General features: G+C 41.3%; 1 protein-coding gene across 1 annotated transcript; it reads left to right on the forward strand.

The window, feature by feature from the left end:
* Positions 1-3,146: 3,146 nt before the first annotated feature.
* On the forward strand, positions 3,147-7,769 carry TMEM18 (transmembrane protein 18; the record flags this gene model as incomplete). Its single annotated transcript, XM_081997341.1, has 5 exons — positions 3,147-3,194; positions 3,477-3,597; positions 6,416-6,470; positions 7,497-7,590; positions 7,680-7,769. The coding sequence occupies 5 exons, from the start codon at positions 3,147-3,149 to the stop codon at positions 7,767-7,769; spliced, it is 408 nt and encodes a 135-aa protein (XP_081853467.1).
* Positions 7,770-21,179: the final 13,410 nt, after the last annotated feature.

Genomic DNA, 21,179 nt, shown 5'->3' on the forward strand with positions numbered 1-21,179 from the left:
GGATCTTAGTGAAACAAGTCCATTATAAATTACCTAACTATCTACTAATTCAAAGACTCATCAAATAAAATAAAAGAAATGAAGCATTTCCCATACTTGTAGGGAACTTCAAAAACAAAAGTTCTTTTCTATTCTCGTGGAGAATTGGAGCTGCATTTCCCTCAGCAGCAAGTATAAAAGGCACTTCCAAGTGGTATCTAGTACAGTGCCATATGATCTGCTAGAGAACATCTAGGGCTACCACTAGAAACATCATTCAGCATTTCAGTTTGGGATTCCCTATCATAAGTAGGCTTTTTTGCCACCCGGCTTGGTTTTTCAGCAACCGAAACTTAAGATAAACATGTGATTTTAGATCCTTTCTTACATAAAGCAAATAAAGTTTTTCAGTTGTTAAAAGGGAAAAAACTTCCTTTTACCAGTCTACTTTTTTTTGATCTTTCATCCAACCTACTTGGACAATACTGTAGTGCGTAAAGAAATTACATAGGAATCTGTATCTTACAACAGAAAAATAAGGCTGAGTTTTAGTAACTACTTGGGTTACTTATAGTAACAAGAACAGAAATATTTATGTATTACCATTGGTAATGTATATTTCTGGTTACTACAGAATTTTTAAAATTTGGATCTGAATGTAGAATACTGGCTCTGCAAAGAAGCTGTAAAAGGACAAATATACAGGTTTTTCCCTATTAAAGAGCAATGTATTCCTTTGTTACTTTTTAAGTATCTTCTGTTTCACATTTCATTCTCCACTAAAAATAATGAAAGATAACCTATACCACACAAAAGACCTGGTAATACTTATGTATCTGCTACCACCTGCTGACAAACAGCATTATTGACTTTATCCTAGTCAATCTTAAAGAAGCAGCTCCTATTTCCCTATAGGAAAGTTTCCACTGCTGCTACAGTGGCTGACAGTAAAAGCCACATGAATTTTTTAATACAGTATGTGGTAGCCATAATAAGCCACTAATCTCCTATCCACCCAGCATGTCTGTATCACAGATTCACCACTGACCTGCATATTCTGCTCATAAAACAGCTACTATCTCCTTCATTCACTGAAGCCCTTCAGCTATTGCAGATGGTCACTTGTAGTCGATTACTAAGCAACTACAACAAACTGATTCCTCATTTACAAAAATCCAAAACCATTTATTTGTTACATTAGCCATAAGACTTCCCAAATGACAAGTCAATTTCTTCTGGTCTTATTTCCCCATCTGCAATGTGAAATCAAAACATATTTTTACCCCAGTCTTCAAGTTAAGAGCAGAATGGTAGTAGAAATGACCACCTTTGCATCACCGTATGTAATTTTACAATGCTTTAAGTAAAAGCCTCAACTGGCCTCCACATATTAGTGTTGTTGAGAAAAAGACTAACAAAAACCTAAAGCAAAACAGAGAAATGCATCCTCAGTTTCAGGTATCTCACACTAAGTTGCAGAAGTGTGACAGTGAAAAGAGACTAGTTCACAGTGATGACCTGTATTTGGCTATATGGTAGACTACATAGGACAAAGAAGCTGGTGAGGGGTCTGGAGCACAAGTCTTATGAGGAGCAGCTGAGGGAACTGGGGTTGTTTAGTCTGGAGAAGAGGAGGCTGAGAGGAGACCTTATCGCTCTCTACAGCTACCTGAAAGGGGGTTGTGGTGAGGTGGGTGTCGGTCTCTTCTCCCAAGTAACTAGCGATAGGACGAGAGGAAATGGCCTCAAGTTGTGCCAGGGGAGGTTTAGACTGAGTATTAGGAAAAATTTCTTCCCTGAAAGGGTTGTCAAGCATTGGAACAGGCTGCCAAGGGAAGTGGTGGAGTCACCATCACTGGAAGCGTTCAAAAAAACATGTAGATGTGGCACTTCGGAACATGATTTAGTGGGTGTGATGGTGTTGTGTTGACAGTTCGACTTGATGATCTTAGAGGTCTTTTCCAATCTTTATGATTCTATGATTCTATGATACATGAAAATAGTATTTGTAATATTTACTTACACATGCACTTCCAACAAAAAAAAAAAAAGCCAAAGCTTCACATCTGGTAAGCCAAAGTGTCAGAAAATATAATTCATGAAAGCAGAATGTGGAGCTACATATGACAGTATGGTTTATTTGACAAAGCTAATTCTAGTAAGATTTATGAAGTCTCCTGGCTTAGTTGACAGGAATCTGAGTTAGCAATCTCTCTTGAAGTGACAGGTCTTTAAGAGTGGTCAGTTCTTCCAGACCTACATGCATTTAGTAAAAGGAGTTATAAATGAGACATTTGACCTTTTAAATTTGGAAAAAAAAAAAAAAACCAACTATTTTTCACTTGACTTAAGTTCCTGCCTGGAGTGCTTAACTGGGTTTTTTGGTCAGAAATTTCCAGCTGGGCTTAAAACTCCCTCTTTCCTGCACTTCCATCCCTAAAGCAGCTGAAGGTGGCTACAGGGCATTGCCAAGAGAAGACCAAAAAGCCAACACCAACACTGGGCCACTGATACAAATGCCTTGACACCAGCCTGAGTCCACCGAGCAGATGATGACAAAAAATACTCTCCCATTAGCTTCCCATCTTCAGTATCTAATGCTAAAAACGTTAACTAGAGCTCCTTTCCAAGGCCAGGTTGGACAGGACTCTGACCAACCTGATCTAGTTGAAGATGTCCCTGCTTGTTGCAGGGGGGTTGGGCTAGATGACCTTTAAAGGCCCCTTCCAACCCAAACTATTCTGTGATTCTGTGATTCCCCCTTTCTGAAAATGCAAGGTTATTTTTGAGGAATGCCATCTCAGTCACAGAAGTGGGAGAGATGGTTCTGACTTGGTGCTACCCCTCAGGAGAGGCAGTCGCTGGGGTGTGGGGAGCCACCTACGCTCTCCCGCCTAAATACGGGTCCAGTCACCATCTTTTCCCCACTCTGAGGGGTGAGGGTGGCACTGAAATCACCACCCGTGTGAGATAAACTGCCGCCTTCCCATCCATTGCCACAGAATGAGACGAAACTCTCTCTGCTGCCCAACCCTCCAGGCTACCATCGCGGGGCAGGTAACCAGCGGCCGCCGAAGTCTCGCGAGAAGCCGCCTAACGGCTGCAGCGGCCGTTGGGCGGCTTCTCGCGAGACTTCGCCGGCAGCCGGCGATTGTGCTGCCGCCGCCATGGAGCAGCCACTGAGCAGCCCACCGGGGTTGTCCACTATCCTGGCGGTGAGGAGGGGATCGGAGCCGGAGCCAGGCTGGCTGCCCGCCTGCCTGGGAAGAAGACACTCGCCTTTGTGTCTGCCTGAGCCCCTCTGGGGTCGAGGGGCGGGGGGAAGCCCGCACAGGGCCTCTCGCATCTTCCCCAGCTTGGTACAGGGTGGGCTGAAGCGCGGTCCGTGCCTGAACTCGGTTGTCGTTCGGTGCGGGAGAAGGAAAGCAGCTCGCTCTAGCTGCCTTGTGACGCTCCTTCTCCTGCTATAGTTCAATCTCCTTTCATTTTGTCCGTAGAAGACGGACTGGTCCGAACCTTGGCTGGTGGGGCTGGCGGCTTTCCACGTCTTCTGCTTCCTCCTAACATGCATTTCTTTCCAGCACTACCGGGTGCAAATAGGGCACTTCCTCTGCATGGGTGAGTCGTGTATTCATGCTTCCGTGAACTGGCATTCGGGTGATAAGGGGCATGTGCATTGTTTAAGCTGCTAATATCGCCAAATAGCTTCTTTTGTTCTCTTAATAACCGTTTTCTTCATGCGTTTGCATAGCACACGGTTTTATACTTTGCAGTGGATAAAGTGCGTGCAAATTATTATTCCTCTTGTAGTAATGCACGTGTCTATACGTGATACATTGTTATAGAAGCTGCTATGACCTATAAATATGTATTTATTTCATTTCCAAGACAGTATAAAGTAGTCACTTAAAAACTCTGGCCTTAGTGAGGATCTGGGATAGGTGAAGTTTCTGCATGGTAAATGCTGTGTGTATCACAGCTTCCCAAAAAATTGTTGCTGTGCTGGAGAAGCAGAAAAGAAACCAGCTGAGAGCCAGCAGTTGCTTTCTGCTCTGCCTTACTCTAATGCTGCAGTTCAGTGAATATGGTCAGCTTTCAGCTGGATTAATTTCTGGAGCAGGTTCACCATATGACCTGCTGACAGCTGTGATAATGGCACAAGAAAGAGCAAGACTCGTTCAGTATATTGCAGTACCAGCTTGTGTTACCTCAGGGTTTATCAGACTTCAGCCTGAAGGTATTTGGTTTAATTCAGATGGCCTGGATTTGGGTTTGAACCATGTACTATGAGCAGTACCTTGGTCCTTGCCATGGGTTGGATTTTGTGGTGGGTTGGGTCTTTTACCCAGTACCTCAGTTTTGTCATGGTTGCAGGAAGAATGAGAAACTGAAAGAGACCTGCAGGGAAAATGCCACTTGAAGACTACGTTGACTTTTTAAAATACCATTTAGTGAACTAGTCAAGTTGGGAGAGGAAGCATAGCTTCCTCAAAACTGCACATAATGTAACTCAGCTAAAACTAAGGTTTCAATAACATTAATTACCCCCAAAAAAGGAATCTAAAAACCTTAGTAATTTCTACACATTCACTTGTAACTGCAGAGTTTAAAATGATCTACAGAGGGCAAAATAACAATGCCCAGTTGTCGTGGTTTAGCCCCAGCCGGCAACTAAGCACCACGCAGCCGCTCACTCACTCCCCCTCCCACAGTGGGACAGGGGAGAGAATTAGGAAAAAAAAAACCTCGTGGGTTGAGATAAAGACAGATTAATAGGACAAAAAGAAAGAAGGAAACAACAATGATAATACCAACAAAGGAATGTACAAGAACAAGTGATACCCAATACAGCAATTGCTCACCACCCAGTGATTGACAGCCCGTCCCTGAGCAGTGATTTCCACCCCCCAGCCAACTCCAGTTTATGTACTGGGCATGACATCGTATGGTAGGGAATATCTCTTTGGCCAGCCTGGGTCAGCTGTCCCGGCTGTGTCCCCTCCCAGCTTCCCGTGCATCCCCAGCCTGCTCACTGGCAGGCCAGCACAAGAAGCTGGACTGTCCTTGACGGCTCAGCAACAACCCAAAACATCAGCACATTATCAACAGTTTCTCATCCCAAATCCAAAACACAGTCTCACACTAGCTTCTGTGAAGAGAACCAGCTCTATCCTGGCTGAAACCAGGACACCAGTTTATGAAACAGTAGACCTGAAAGTTCCTTATGAGAATACAGGCCTTTCTTTCTTAAATTTAATATTAGACTTTCAGAATTTCTAATTACATGATGTTTACGTTAGAGTCTTTATCTAAAGTATTTGTGGTGTTAATATCGCTAGTTTGAGTGCCCAAGGTCTAAGTGCATTGGAAAATGCAGTGGAACTGATCATTGCTGGCTTTTTAACCCAGATATGTTAACTTGCTGTTAACAAAAAGAGTGCATAAAAATATCCATATCGAGTCCAAGCCTTGTTTGTACCTGAAAACTGACCCACTTCTGATATGTCTGCAATATAAATAATTTTGTATTGTAGATAATAAGAAATAACTGAAGAAATTAGTAAATGATCACATTGGTTTCTCTTGCAGGCTGAGCAGCTATAGGTATGTTTATACTGTGCAGTACCAAGCAGAGGTAATCCAGATGATGGCAAAACAAGATAGTGCTCTTTCATCTCACCAGACTAGTTATTTAATTGCCTTGTGCAGGTCATCCTTAGCCACTGAATCTGGGGTTTTTGCTTTGTTTCTGGTGGAAAACAATACAAGGACAAACTTAAAATTTTGTAGTTGTATTGCTTTCTGTTAAACATGTGATTGCACTGAATTTTCTTACTGTCTTGATGGCTTCATATTGCAGGTAATTGTTGAGTAAGATTATGGCAGTTTTCAGCTGACTGCAGCAGACTACTGTGCTATACACCTATTCAAACAAAGTTTGTATTTTACCAAAATGCTTATACCTGATTAGTACCCTAACTTCAGGTAGTAATGTTAGCGATAGCAGTGTGACACCATAAGATCTAAAATGATAACTTAATTCCATACCGATTCTGGGGAGTGCTGGCATTTCTTTTTACAGACATACCTTAGAAGCAGTCACCAAGAAGTTTGTTGGAAAAAATAGTGACTTTTAAATTTTTTTAAAACATTCCTTTGTACGCTGAGCTCTTTCTGTAAAGTCAGATGATTAGGATTTTATGTTTGTAATATAGTGAGTATGTTTTGTGATCATTTTATACTTCTTAGTAACTATACAAGACATTTAAGTCAGAATTGGGTTTGTGCAATTAAATATTAAATGTGTAATTTGAGCTTCTGAGGATCAAGGAATTATAATGTCTGGTATATATACTTCTTTAGTTTACATGGCAGAACTGATGGCAGTTTATTTTTAAAGAAATACTGAATCTAATATTTTTCTTTTGTTGTACAGTGGGCTTAGTGTACTGTGCTGAATATATAAATGAATTAGCAGCCATGAATTGGAGGTAAGTGTTTTCACATTTTTGCTTTTAAATGAATGTTCTTCTAAAAATGTTCTTTTTTTCATATCATTCCCAGAAAGCTTTAACTTAGAGAGTCACTTATGCCTCATTAGTACCAAGTCATGGCAGAGGGTCTGTTGCATTGATTGATGTAAAACTTTTGAACAAAACCACACAGTACAACATAGTTGTCACTTAGCTTATAAGAAAAGGTAATTTTAATAGCTAGCATGTATTTATTGTACTGCTTAAAATCTATGTTTCTATAAATGGTTGTAAACTAACTAGTCAGAGAACTAAGAGAGAAGCAGAGTGGGATGGTTAAGGGGAAGAGGATGTGAGCTTTGGTGGGTTTTCTTCTTGCTTTTGTTGGGTTTTCTTTGGTAGCTATTCATGTTTAATAAGCTGAAGTGAAGAACCACTTCTCAAAACTCACTACTATTTTATATACTTATTTGTATGCATAAAAACATTCAAATTTGCCTGTTCTACTAAGGCTGTGCGCCAGAATTAAACTGATGGCTTATTTTCATAAGCACTAAACTAACCTTTCCCTAATGTAACTGGAAATTACGTGTTTAACACTACCTTATGCAGGCATCTAATTGTAAGTCTTTGTTCAACTTCAGGCATATGTGACCTAAATTACAGCTTTGCTACATGTATTATTTCTGATGCCATTTCTAATATGAACAACCAAAATACCTAAGAAAGTAATTTCAGACACTTCAGGATAAGCATGATTTCTGATGCACAAAGTAATGTGACTACCTTAGTACATATATAAATTACATATATAATGGTTGTTTTATTTAGGTATTACACAGTAAAACCTTAAAGAATAAACAGTATTGGTATTGTAATAAATATTCATAACTGATGAGATATTTACTGTCTTTGTTCTGACTTAATACAGTAGAATGCTAGCCAGCGCTTGGGGATCCCAAGAATTAGTTACTGTGAAAGTATAATGTTATGTGACCTACACTGAATAAAGCTTTCTCTCTTATTTTTCTTTATTTCTTTCAGGCTGTTTTCTAAATACCAGTACTTTGATTCAAGAGGAATGTTTATTTCACTAGTATTTTCAGCACCACTGCTGGTGAATACCATTATAATTGTGGTATGTATGTGTTCGTTTATGTGGATGCTTTCATTAAATTGATAAGTAAATGTATGTGGATTAGTTAAATTTAATAATTTATTTTTCAGGTCACTTGGGTTTACAGAACTTTGCATGTAATGACTGAACTGAAGACACTACAGCAGAGAATGAAAGCAGAAAAAGAGAAAAAGAAGTGAAAGTGCCTAACACTTTTTTGTAACAATTATTACTTAATTGTAATAATACTTGTCCAGGTAATCAGTCCTTCTGTATGTTTATCCAGAAACAGCAATGGTTTTGTGTCTGATGTTCAGAGTACTTCGCAACATGTGGTCATGGACAATTAGGTGAAAGCAGGTATCTAACTTATCTAATAAATTGGAATTGGCTGTGAAATTGAGAAATCCAGTCTTAACAGGTCTTTCTGCCCTTCAATGTAACACGGTTTTCACCATGACCAAGACTATTACTACTGGTGAGACACAATCTTCCAGTTGGTTCCATTTGCCTATGTATTTTTTAACGATGTCTTAACTGTGTGTTCATTAAGTATCCAGTCCTCTGCTGCTTAAGCCAGTTGGAGCTGTGTTGTGAATTCCAGTAAATGAGGGATTGTATTCAGAATACTTGAATCCATGCTTCTGTGAAGCGCTAAACTTCTTTATAAATCAAGTTTCATATTTCCTATGTGTATTGTGTACCAGTAGCATTTTATAAATAAAATTATTCACTGTATCTTAAATTGAGTTAATTTGAATTCATTTTTGATAAAATTTTTTTCTTTCTTTTTTTCTCATAAAAATTACCAGTTTGGTACAATCTTGTATTTCATTTGTGTAATTCAAAATAATCTCTGCATTTTTTTCAATTTACATTTTATTATTTTAATGCTGCTAGATAAATACCTTTTCTTAAAACTCAATGTAATTTTGATAGTATTTTTTGCTTATTTGTAGAACAGAAAGGAAGGGGAGAAACTTTAGAATGTTCTATGCAATTTTCCTATTTTTTTAGATTACTTTTGTTTTATGCTTAATTTTTCATTTTCAGTTATTTATAAAGACTGGTAAAAATGAAGAAGACTTCAGTTTTGCTCAGAGTAACCTGTTTTTACTGGATTAAGGAAATATGTGGGGGGAAATGAACACAATGGAAGACTGTCCATACATATTTAGTAAAAGTTCTGTCTGGAAGCAGTTAAACCTTTGTGTGGAAACCTAAGCTTCTGTCTAAAGTAGATGTCGTTTAAGATATAGGAAAGATCATCTGCAAAAGTGAACTTGTCAACACTAGTATGTTTTTAAAAATTAAACACCTTTTAAAAGTGAACACTACTATGTTTTTAAGCTTGTACGTATTTGTGAAATTCATTTTAAATACTTGAATAGTCTTCACAACAATGGAAATACAGTCCTGAGGGAGATAAGCAGATGAATATGCATACACAGTTTGTTAGTCTCCTAGTTAGGGAGAGAGTGAAACTGTTTCTGGAGGCCTTCACAGCATTGTGGAAGGGCAGTGTGGTGTTAGTCTGGGATACTTTTTTTTTTTTTTTTTTAACCTTTCCCATGGATTAACTTAGCATGACTTTCCTCACTCATTGCTCTATCAAAAATCACAGACAACTAGGCAACTTTATATTGGCAGACTAAATAGACGCACGCTTCCTAGCTTGTCATGTCGTCGTCCATTCTGTTGTGACTTCTGATGCAATGTTGGGTAGTGTCAACTGTCACTTCTCCATGAAAACCGCTAGTGGTCTGCTAGATAGCATTTGCCTAGCAGTCCCTCTTCTGAAGGAGTGAATAGAATCTATCCAAATGGCTGCAAGATAGGCTGTGGCACCTTTCTTCAGGACCAAGAAACAGGGCTGTTTGATTTTTATAGGAACAGATGTAGTCCTCCCAGGCTGGTTTAAAAAGTTCAGCTTTACTCTTACAATTTGATGGGGAAAGGTATGCAATTTTTCATACATGTCCCTAAGCATGACCACACAAATGTTATGCTCCTGACTTTCCTCTTGTGAACTCTTCTGCAACAATATCAATGCATAATTGTTTTAATATCACATACTTAAAGCTGTAGTACCTCATCGTACTGAGATACCAGTTAATCAATACCCGTTGGCTTCACAGCATGTGTGAATTTGATTCACAGTAAATGAGGTGATTCCGAGCAGCTAAGCAGCAAGCCTCTTGCAATGTGCCTTGGTACATCCAAGGCAAACTTCCCCAAATAGTTCAGTGTTTTCTCTTCTTGTGTGTGAGATTGGAAAAATTCCCTCTTCTGTTAAGTATGTGGAACTGGTAAGATACAGCAGTTAGAACTGCCCTTTGTAGCGTAACATAGACAAGATAACAAAAATTACTTTTTCTGTGTTTCCCAATTTTGTGTTACTTCTGCTTGGCACAAGATTTATTAGAGAGATTCTCTCTACCTTTGGGGATCCCAAGTGAAACAAAAAAATCTTGCGCTTACTGAAATTCTCTTCTTCTCAATGTAGTTGACCTTGCAGGCAATAATACATTTTATGTTGCATTATCAGAGTAATTTTGCCCTTTAATGCAAGTTCCCATGACATTACAGCCCTTTAACAAAGTTGAAGAACAGAAGTGGGTGGCAGGTACTTTATTTTTAATTAGCAGGAAAAAATCCATTTGAGCTGTATATTATCTGTTGGTTTCTGATACCACTGACATAATGTGATAGCTAGTAGGTGGATAATACTTGGTTTAGAAAGTATCAACATGATGGGGGTTTTTTTATCTTAAGTATTGCTGAGTAAAAGTATAAACATCTCCAAATTCCAAAATTATAACTATTTTTTTGAAGCACAAACATCTCAGAATATACACTTCAAAATTGTAAGCTTGGTGTTTTTAAACCTTCCCTGACTACTGAAACTAAAATAAGTAAATGTTACAGAAGAGAAATTCTCACAAACACGAAAATGTGGTTTCTGTATATATGTTTGTCAGAAAAATATTCCCACTTTCTACATTTCATAAAGACTCAAACTTTTAGCTGAGTTGTACTCTTTGCTAACCCTTCCCAAGAAACACGTAAGTTTAAGAGCTAAGTTAAAAAAAAAAAAATGTGTCTTGAACAATAAGAGAAACTCTCAGAATTAAGTAAAACGTGGCTTTTCTTCATTGTGTGACTGGATTTATGAAGTGGTAGTGCAATAACATAATGTAAGGGCGTACTTGCTGACAAACCAGAATAATTGCATCACGAATTTAGAGACTGTTTTGCCTGTTTAGAGTATTGTATGTATTGAAGTGAATGAGAGCCAAATGCTGCAGGCTGGTGGAATACCTTTGCTTTTAATTGAGAGATCTGAATTTAGGTTGCTTGTGAAAGAGCCTGTTTATTTCAGTTTGGAACATGCATACAGAAAAGCTGGTAGCTGCTCATCTGGATCCTTTGGACAATAAGACAGAGGTGATTTGTTATTGGCTCTGTGTATCTCGCAGGCAGTGACTCAAACCTTCAGCCTTCCTTGACGTGTCTTTCTACAACAGCACATGGTGTCAGCCAGTATGGAAAAACATCGAAAGGGAGAAGGTAGTATTAACCTGGCAACTTTACTATAGCAGAAAGTAGTTTTGTTGCATATAAATCTGTGAAAAGATAGATTAGCAGAATGTAGTTGGCAAAATTCCTGGAGTTTGAAGTTGGCCTTGTTCCCTACGGAAAAGTAGTAACTGAGATGAGTTTTCCAAGAATGAGGACCTAGAACTCTCTCTTTTTCCACATTCAATGGGATACCATGTCCTTAGTATTTTCACCTCTTTTTGGTCCAATGAATCTCATTATTCTAAACAAAATGGAGCAGATCCAATAGGGGAATTTGACTGTGTTCCTCAAGAGCATTTGCTAGCTTAGTAGATACGTGTTTTGGATATCCCCATCTCCCATAAAAAAACATGTATCTTCCAAAGGCACAAAAGGACAGGAAATTGAGCTCTGCATCTTCGTATGTAATCTAAATAAAGATCTTTGAAGGATAGTCTTACTATTCATCAGCTGGGTCTTAAAAGAAGAAATCGACTGTAGAAAAGCTATGTTAGGTGGTGATCTGCTGTGGCTGTGAATCCTAAATGGAGGAAGAGTTGATGGAGAATTGCTTTGTGGATATTGAGGATCATAAGCTCAAAATGTTGAACTTTTTTTTAATAGGAACTGAGAATGTCAGGAAAAGGAGTAGCGATTCTTTGTGTGAGCAAGATAGAAAAGAATACAGCTGTAATGTAGGGAATGTTCTATTTCACACAGAATCATAAAGGTTGGAAAGGAGCTTCGAGATCATCAAGTCTAACCGTTAACCCAACGCCACCATGCCCCCTGAACATTTCCAGTGATGGTGACTCCACCACCTCCCTGGGCAGCCTGTGCCAATGCTTGACAACCCTTTCAGTGAAGAAATTTTTCCTAATATCCAGTCTGGCGCAACCTGAGGCCATTTCCTCTCGTCCTACTTCTTTAAATCCAGCTAAACATTTTCACTTTTATTGTAATAAAATAAAAGGATGAAGAGACGGATGAGACATTCTATAAGCGACTGGCAGAGGTCTCGCATTCGCTGTCCCTTGTTCTTGTGGGGGACTTCAACCTACCGGACATCTGCTGGAAGTATAACACGGCAGAGAGGAAACAGTCTAGGAGGTTCCTGGAGTGTGTGGAGGATAACTTCCTGATGCAGCTGGTGAGTGAGCCCACCAGGGGACGTGCCTTGCTGGACCTGCTGTTTACAAACAGAGAAGGACTGGTGAGAGATGTGGTGGTCGGAGGCCGTCTTGGGCTTAGCGACCACGACATGATAGAATTCTCGGTTGTGAGTGAAGTAAGGAGAGGACTCAGCAAAACTGCTATCATGGACTTCCGGAGGGCAGACTTTGGCCTGTTCAGGTCACTGGTTGAGAGAGTCCCTTGGGAGACAGTCCTGAAGGACAAAGAGGTCCAGGAAGGCTGGACAGTCTTCAAGAAGGAAATCTTAAAGGCGCAGGAGCAGGCGGTCCCCATGTGCTGTAAGAAGAGCTGGCGGGGAAGGCGACCGGCCTGGCTGAACAGGGAGATTTTGCTGGGACTCAGGGAAAAGAGGAGAGTTTATCACCTCTGGAAGAAGGGGCAGGCAACTCACGAAGAGTACAAGGATCTCGTTAGGTCAAGCAGGGACAAAATTAGAAAGGCAAAAGCCCAGCTAGAGCTCAGTCTGGCCACAGTCATAAAGGATAATAAAAAATGTTTTTACAAATATATTAACAACAAAAAGAGAGGCAAGGAGAATCTCCATCCCCTACTGGATATGGCGGGGAACATTGTCTCCAAGGACGAGGACAAGGCTGAGGTACTTAATGCCTTCTTCGCCTCAGTCTTTAATAGCCAGTCCAGGTATCCACAGGATATTCAGCCCCCTGAGCTGGAAGACGGGGATGGAGAGCACAATGTACTCCTCATAATCCAGGAGGAAGCAGTCAAGGACATGCTAAGCCACCTGGACACCCACAAGTCTATGGGGCCTGATGGGATCCACCCAAGAGTACTGAGAGAGCTGGCGGAGGAGCTTGCCAAGCCACTCTCCATCATTTATCAGCAGTCCTGGTTAACAGGGGAGGTCCCAGAAGACTGGAGGCTTGCCAATGTGACGCCCGTCTACAAGAAAGGCCGGAAGGAGGATCCTGGGAACTACAGGCCTGTCAGCCTGACCTCTGTACTGGGGAAGATTATGGAGCGGTTTGTCTTGAGAGTGCTCACAGGGCATCTGCAGGACAGCCAAAGGATCAGGCCCAGCCAGCATGGGTTCATGAAAGGCAGGTCCTGCTTGACCAACCTGATCTCCTTCTATGACCAGGTGACCCGCCTAGTGGATGAGGGAAAGGCAGTGGACGTTGTCTACCTGGACTTTAGTAAAGCCTTTGACAGCGTCTCCCACAGCATTCTCCTGGAGAAACTGGCGGCTCGTGGCTTAGACGGGTTTACTCTTTGCTGGGTGAGGAACTGGCTGGATGGCCGAGCCCAGAGAGTTGTGGTGAACGGCGTTAAATCCGGGTGGCGGCCGGTCACGAGTGGTGTTCCCCAGGGCTCGGTTCTGGGGCCAGTCTTGTTCAATATCTTTATTGATGATCTGGATGAGGGGATCGGGTGCTCCCTCAGTAAGTTTGCAGATGACACCAAGCTGGGTGGGAGTGTTGATCTGCTGGAGGGTAGGAGGGCTCTGCAGAGGGATCTGGACAGGCTGGATCGATGGGCAGAGGTCAACTGTATGAGGTTTAATAAGGCCAAGTGCCGGGTCCTGCACTTTGGCCACAACAACCCCATGCAACGCTACAGGCTTGGGGAGGAGTGGCTGGAGAGCAGCCCGGCGGAAAGGGACCTGGGGGTGCTGGTTGACAGCCAACTGAATATGAGCCAGCAGTGTGCCCAGGTGGCCAAGAAGGCCAACAGCGTCCTGGCCTGTATGAGCAATAGTGTGGCCAGCAGGAGTAGGGAAATGATTGTGCCCCTGTACTCGGCACTGGTGAGGCCGCACCTTGAATCCTGTGTTCAGTTTTGGGCCCCTCACTACAAGAAGGATGTTGAGGTGCTGGAGCGTGTCCAGAGAAGGGCAACGAAGCTGGTGAGGGGTCTGGAGCACAAGTCTTATGAGGAGCGGCTGAGGGAGCTGGGGTTGTTCAGTCTGGAGAAGAGGAGGCTGAGAGGAGACCTTATCGCTCTCTACAACTACCTGAAAGGGGGTTGTGGCGACGAGGGTGTTGGTCTCTTCTCCCAAGTAACTAGTGATAGGACGAGAGGAAATGGCCTCAAGTTGCGCCAGGGGAGGTTTAGATTGGATATTAGGAAAAATTTCTTCACCGAGAGGGTGGTCAGGCATTGGAACAGGCTGCCCAGGGAGGTGGTGGAGTCGCCATCCCTGGAAGTGTTCAAAAAACGTGTGGATGTGGCGCTTCAGGACATGGTTTAGGGGACATGGTGGTTCTGGATTGATGGTTGGACTTGATGATCTTAAAGGTCCTTTCCAACCTAGTGATTCTGTGATTCTGTAAACTGGATTAAAAATTAGGAGCAGAATGTAATATTTCACTGTAGATGAAGACACCATTTTTATAATTGATATATCAAAGTATGTTTTTCTGTCTAGGAAACTCACGTGTTGTGTATATTTCTCTATGTAAATGTTCTTAATATTTCTAAAAATGTTTTAAATATCTTAATATGTTTCAACAAAATACAAGTATTGGTGTTCTGTGCATCAGGGGAAGAGATCGCTACAGTTAACCGAACTCGCCACTGGATGTCACTATCTCACATGCAAAAGCTGACGCGAAGCTTTCCTTTTGAGCCGGTTCTGTAAGAGCTTTTCACCATAGCTTCATAAACTTCAATCGGTTAAGAAGTATAACAACGAAAAATAAAACAGTTACATAATGGTGTGAACAATGTGCAGGAAAGCTGACTGAAGCAATCTGGTTCGTGAACTGACAGAGCTTATGCATGTCTCCTGTTTCTTCGTGATTTACCCTTGCGTGATGCATCGTTACCAAGTCTGTCCTTACTCTGGTACATAGCTAGCAGTCACTTATAGTCATGACTGAGGTTCTCAGAATATCAGAATTCTGACACTTCAGACTTTCCCTGCAATCTGGCAAAGGGTACTTGGCGATGTTCAGAGGCTTTATGACTTCATTTGAGAAGTTGTAGGTGCAGAGTTCTCGGCTTGGTTTTCCCCTTTGTGTACCAGGTTTTGAGCCTGTTTTTTTTATTTATCCTTGGAATTCATCTGAGCTCTGCTTCCATTCTCCCCCTTTTTGAGTTCAACTCCCCAGATTGAATGGACTTCAGTCCCCTTCCTGTGATTTGCATGCATGCACATACACATAACGACTCTGACAAGATTATAAGGCAATTATAACCCAGCATGCTTGTGAAATGCCAGCCTCATAACTCCAAACTGATGTGCTTTATAGATCTCTTATTTTGTAGTCTTATCTTTTGCTGACCTGTTCCTCCAAATTGTGGCCATACTTATACCACTGTTTTGCTGCAAAACTGGAACTGTGTTGCACTGAATAGGAAATATCTCAAAGGGCTGAAAAGGCAGGCCTCTTCGTTTCCTATATTTGTGTTTATTGTTTCATAGAAACCTGAACTGTAGGAGCCTTTCTCATATAGCTTCACAGGCATAATGAAGCCAGAAAAAGAGCTATAATTGGTAATATGCTACACTTCTACAAGCACTGACTTTAAGTGGTCCCACTGAAATCGTGGTCCTGTTTTCTTTGGCACTGTCCAGAGTTAGAACCAGTTGAAACCAATGTCAGGATCAAATGTGTTGCCTCTTTCATCTGAAAATGTTGTAATAATTAGCAAGGCATTCAGCAGAACTGATTGGAACAAGGCACATTTCTTAAAATGGACAAGTTCCAAGTGTCATTTATAACAGGCTTATTAATCCCACCCTGAATCAAAGAAATGCAATCTTTTATACCTTTCCTCCCTTCTGATGCAGCAAAAACCTGAAAAAAAGGTTTGCACAGTGACCCGAGGGGAGGCAGAACGAAGTTCAGCTGGACAAGGAGGTATCTAGGCCAGGAGCCTTCACTGAAATCATACCTCTCAGTTTTAGGATTGTGGAATAAATACACCTAGGTAGTTTCAACTAGTGGGACAGGATGTGAAATTTTTCATGTAATTAAGACTGATACACCTTGATCTCAAGGAACACTATGCTTGGAAGAGTTTTAATATGACAGAAACAAGCTTTTAGAAATTCTGCAAGTCATTTAAGTAATCACGCTGTGGTCTTGGAATAAATAATGAGCAATAGTAGAAGTGTGCTATTCCTTTGCAATCTGCAGTAATGATCTACCCAACGGCTCATTAGTAATATATCTTGAAGTAAGATGTAGTATAGTATTGTATTGTATCGTATAGTATCTGTCCTGGTTTCAGCCAGGGTAGAGTTAATTTTCTTCATAGAAGCTAACGTGAGGCTATGTTTTGGATTTGGGATGAGAAAATGTTGATAAGGTGCTGGGGCCTGGCCCATGCCTACCAAGCTCTATTTAACACTGTGCAAAGGGGAGAGGGGCTCTCTGGGTCTGATGGCAATGTGGCAGGCACTGTGACTACTCCAACCCCTGCAACAGGCACTGTAGCTACTCAAACCCCTGCGGCGGCCACTGTGACTACTCCAACCCCTGCAACAGGCACTGTAGCTACTCAGACTGTTGCAGCTGAACCAGAGAACCAGCCCATCCCAGTATCAGTTGCCCCTGTACAAAAGAAGAAATCTTGGAAGCGGAAGTCAGCTCGTTTAGTAAGGGAGGAGGAAGATTCTGCTAAGATGGAGGCAGAGTGCTCTGAAGCAGGGCCATCACAAGGACTGAAGAGGGAAGAGAGCAGGTCATCGCTTGAAGAGGAGGAAGAGGAAGAACTCATAAAAGAGACGGTAACTACCCGATCTCTATCACTGAGTGAACTGCGAGATATGCGAAAGGATTTCAGCCGTCGTCCAGGTGAGCACATTGTCACCTGGCTGCTCTGATGCTGGGATAATGGGGCCAGTAGCCTGGAATTAGAGGGTAGGGAAGCCAAGCAGCTGGGATCCCTTTCTAGGGAAGGGGGCATTGACAAAGCAATTGGAAAAGGTGCACGAGTCCTCAGCCTCTGGAGACGACTCCTGTCGGGTGTGAAGGAAAGGTACCCCTTCAAGGAAGATGTTCTATGTCACCCAGGCAAGTGGACCACCATGGAGAAAGGTATCCAGTACCTGAGGGAGCTAGCGGTGCTGGAAGTGATTTATGGTGACTTGGACAATGGACAATCATCCAAAGATCCAGATGAAGTCAATTGCACGCGACCTATGTGGCGGAAGTTTGTACGGAGTGCACCATCATCATATGCCAACTCATTAGCAGTAATGGCCTGGAAAGACGGAGAGAGACCAACGGTGGATGAATTGGCTGGCCAACTCCGGCAATACGAAGAAAGTCTCTCTTCCTCCCTACGGGCCTGCGTCTCTGCTGTAGAGAAACTGTCCCAGGAGTTCCGGCAATTCAAAGAGGATATGCCCTACCCTCCACCCGTACGGACCAGTGTCTCAGCCATTAGGAGTAAGCGCTCTTCTGTTCAAGAGAGAGGATATAGAGGATACACACCGCGAGCCACCCTGTGGTTTCAATTGCGTGACTACGGAGAGGACATGAGGAGGTGGGATGGAAAACCTACCTCGACCCTAGAGGCACGAGTACGTGAGCTGCAAGGGAAAACAATTACAAAAGGACTGTCGTGGTTTAGCCCCAGCCAGCAACTACGCACCACGCAGCCGCTCGCTCACTCCCCCACGGTGGCACGGGGGAGAGAATCGGAAGAGTAAAAGTGAGGAAACTCATGGTTTGAGATAAAGACAGTTTAATAAGTAAAGCAAAAGCCGCGCACGCAAGCAAAGCAAAACAAGGAATTTGTTCACCACTCCCCATGGGCAGGCAGGTGTTCAGCCATCTCCAGGGAAGCAGGGCTCTGTCACGCGTAATGGTTTCTTGGGAAGACAGACGCCATAACTCCGAACGTCCCTCCACCCCTTCCTTCTTCTTTGTCCCAGCTTTATATACTGAGCATGACGTTATATGGTATGGAATATCTCTTTGGCCAGCCTGGGTCAGCTGTCCCAGCTATGTCCCCTCCCAGCTTCCCATGCACCCCCAGCCTGCTCGCTGCAGGCCAGCACGAGAAGCTGGACTGTCCTTGACTACTTAGCAACAACTCAAAACATCAGCACCTTATCAACATTTTCTCATCCCAAATCCAAAACATAGCCTCACGTTAGCTTCTATGAAGAAAATTAACTCTACCCTGGCTGAAACCAGGACATTATCGTATAGTAGGATCTACAAGACATGAATCATTTTAGGTCCATAACTGTAAGAGTCATGCCTTTGATACCATACTCTTCACCTTGATTTAGAGATTAGTGGGAGTAATCTGCTTCCTACAGCTACCCTGGAGTGAATGTGATTTGTAAGGTCTGTAATCAAGCAAAAGCATCCTAAAAAGCTGATGTACCAAAAAGCAGATGTACCAAACAATAATATGGAAATCTTCAGCCCTTCATGGCAAAGTATTTTCTAGCAGCTTTTTGGTTGCTTGAATACATTTGACCCACTGCAGTGTTGTACAATAAGATTAGAAATAGATTTAACGGCTTTACTTAAAGGTGCTGGTTTTGTAGGTTAATTGATGGCGAGACCTTTTTTAAGTAATCACAGTCTGATTTTTCTTTGAAATCACAGAGTCGATACAAAAAAAACAGCAGTCCAATTTTATCTATTTTCTTGTTTCAATGGCCCTAAATTCTAAATTAGACTAACCATTCTACAGTAATTAATAAAAAGCAGGACATAACATCCCTCTCATTAAGAAGAGCTAATTCATAAAAAAAGCTCGTGAGACCAATTTCTTTCAAGCAAATTGGTTTATTGATTTTTGCCATCAAAGATTCAAATTAATTAGTAAATAGTGTGTGTTATCCAAATTTTCTTCTTGCCCCATGTTGTAGGAAGAATAAAGTTAACATGCAAAATTAGCTTACTGGATTTATATGTGAGCAAACAATGACAATTGTAATGGTATATGTTTTCTACATAATTCTCTTTGAAACAGAAGTTTAAATGTTCCAAAATATTATTAAATAGAGCTTCTTCAGAAACTGATTTATTAGTAACTGTTTGATACTTAAGAATTTGAAAATGTACAGAATACATAGATTATAGGTAAGCTATGGTTCCCTAAACCATTAACTTGTATAAAATTTATAAAAAGTTTGGCAAGTTTTATATTTGAATGAAATATACTGGAGAGATTGATTTATACATCTATGTCAGAAAAGAGAAAGCAGGCTCTTAAGAAATTAATGTAATCTATGACTATAAAGACTTCTGCATTAAGAGAAATCACACAAAAAGACTAAAATCACAGTTTTGACACTTTAAGTGGATTGAAATACATTGGAGTCTCAGATTTTTTTGTAGTATGAACTGCAAATCATATCGACATAAGTAAATAGTAAACTTAATACACTTAAAGACAACTTGTTAAGTGTGATACACAATAGCTGTATTAACTCATCATAAAAAGATAAAGTGGAGAATATACATGATTGTTTCAATTAAATACATAATTGTCAGTATTATTTCTTAGCTAGGAAGCCATCAGTTTGCTTTGTAACCCTTAGAGGGCTCCATTGCTATATAGTACTGGGAAATAAGCTGATTTGACATCTTAATGTATTCTGACATCTACTGTAATTTAATTTAGGCTTTATATTAACTCTGTTTACATGGTTTTAACTGTGTGCAGAACCTTCCAAGCTGGTTAAAAGGTCTAATGACGTAGATTTAGGATTGTGAGATGAAGTAGAATATCTACAAAGCTGTTATGTATAGCTTTACCAGAATTAGTATCATAAATGTGACAGGATTCTCAGTTCCCAAATTTCAAAAGCATGAGGACTGGTCCAGAGGCAAAATGATTAAATCATGACTTAATAATTTCTCATAATTTTCCAAATGTTGCACTGTCCATCCAGAGTGTCTGCCTGTAAGTTACAGCACTGCAGTGCAGCTTTTTCTCTTTAACAAGCTAAAATACTTAAAGAGGTTGGGGAAGGGTGTTGTCTCTGAACAACAAATCTCTTATGGGGGAAGAAGCGGAAGAGTCCGCTCTTTTCTTCCTTCCAGGGGATTCATGTGTGACTCCGCTCCTTTCTAGAGGCACAAAACCAGCGCAGTAACAATAGCTCTAGCAAAGGGCTGGCATCACGAATAGGAAGTGCTTGATATGAAAGAGAAGAAGGAGCACAGATGTGGTACCAATGAAATCACATTCATATACCGACTTGTCTATGTCTAGAGGAAGATGCTATTTTAAAGACCAAAGTGAGGGCTACCATGCTGAGACATAAGAAACCTTGGAAGGATGGTTGCAACTTCACAGATGGTTCCCTTAGGATCGCCTGTAGGCAGCAAATGGGAAGGGGGCTGGAATGGAACTGGAAATGAAGCATGCAGAGAAACAAATTCAGGTGAAATGAGGCATTGAAGTCAGATACATTTTTGTATGTTTGGAGTATTTTTTTTTAAAGCTAATATTTTGAAGAAAAGGTAAGAAGAAAATCAAGGCAAAGAATAAGCAGAGGAAAAACTGCATTAAAAAGCATGAGGTGGATGTTTTGGTACAAGTGGAAGAAATACGAGAGCGACTGGACATTTCTACATCTGGGACAAGGAAATGAGAAGACAGTTATCTGAGGGAAAACAGAAATGAACAATGGAGTAAAAAGAAACATTCCTTACAGCCTGCCAGCTTTCTCTGGGATGAAACTGGCCCATTCCTGTGGATAAAGATCCTCCACAAGCGCTCCTGTGAGAGGGGCCAACATTACATTGCTCATGTAAGCTGGAAACTCTTCTAAACCCATCAAAACATGAGAATGAAAACTCTGTTTCAGAAATAGCAAACATCTAATAAATAGGTTAGAGTTAAAAGCCACTTAACCTCATGCACTGCCTCCAGTGCTCTGCTGAAGAGGGAGACTGACCACAAGATAT

The sequence above is a fragment of the Phaethon aethereus genome, assembly GCF_964289735.1.
Source record: "Phaethon aethereus genome assembly, chromosome: 3".
Classification (NCBI taxonomy): Eukaryota; Metazoa; Chordata; class Aves; order Phaethontiformes; family Phaethontidae; genus Phaethon; species Phaethon aethereus.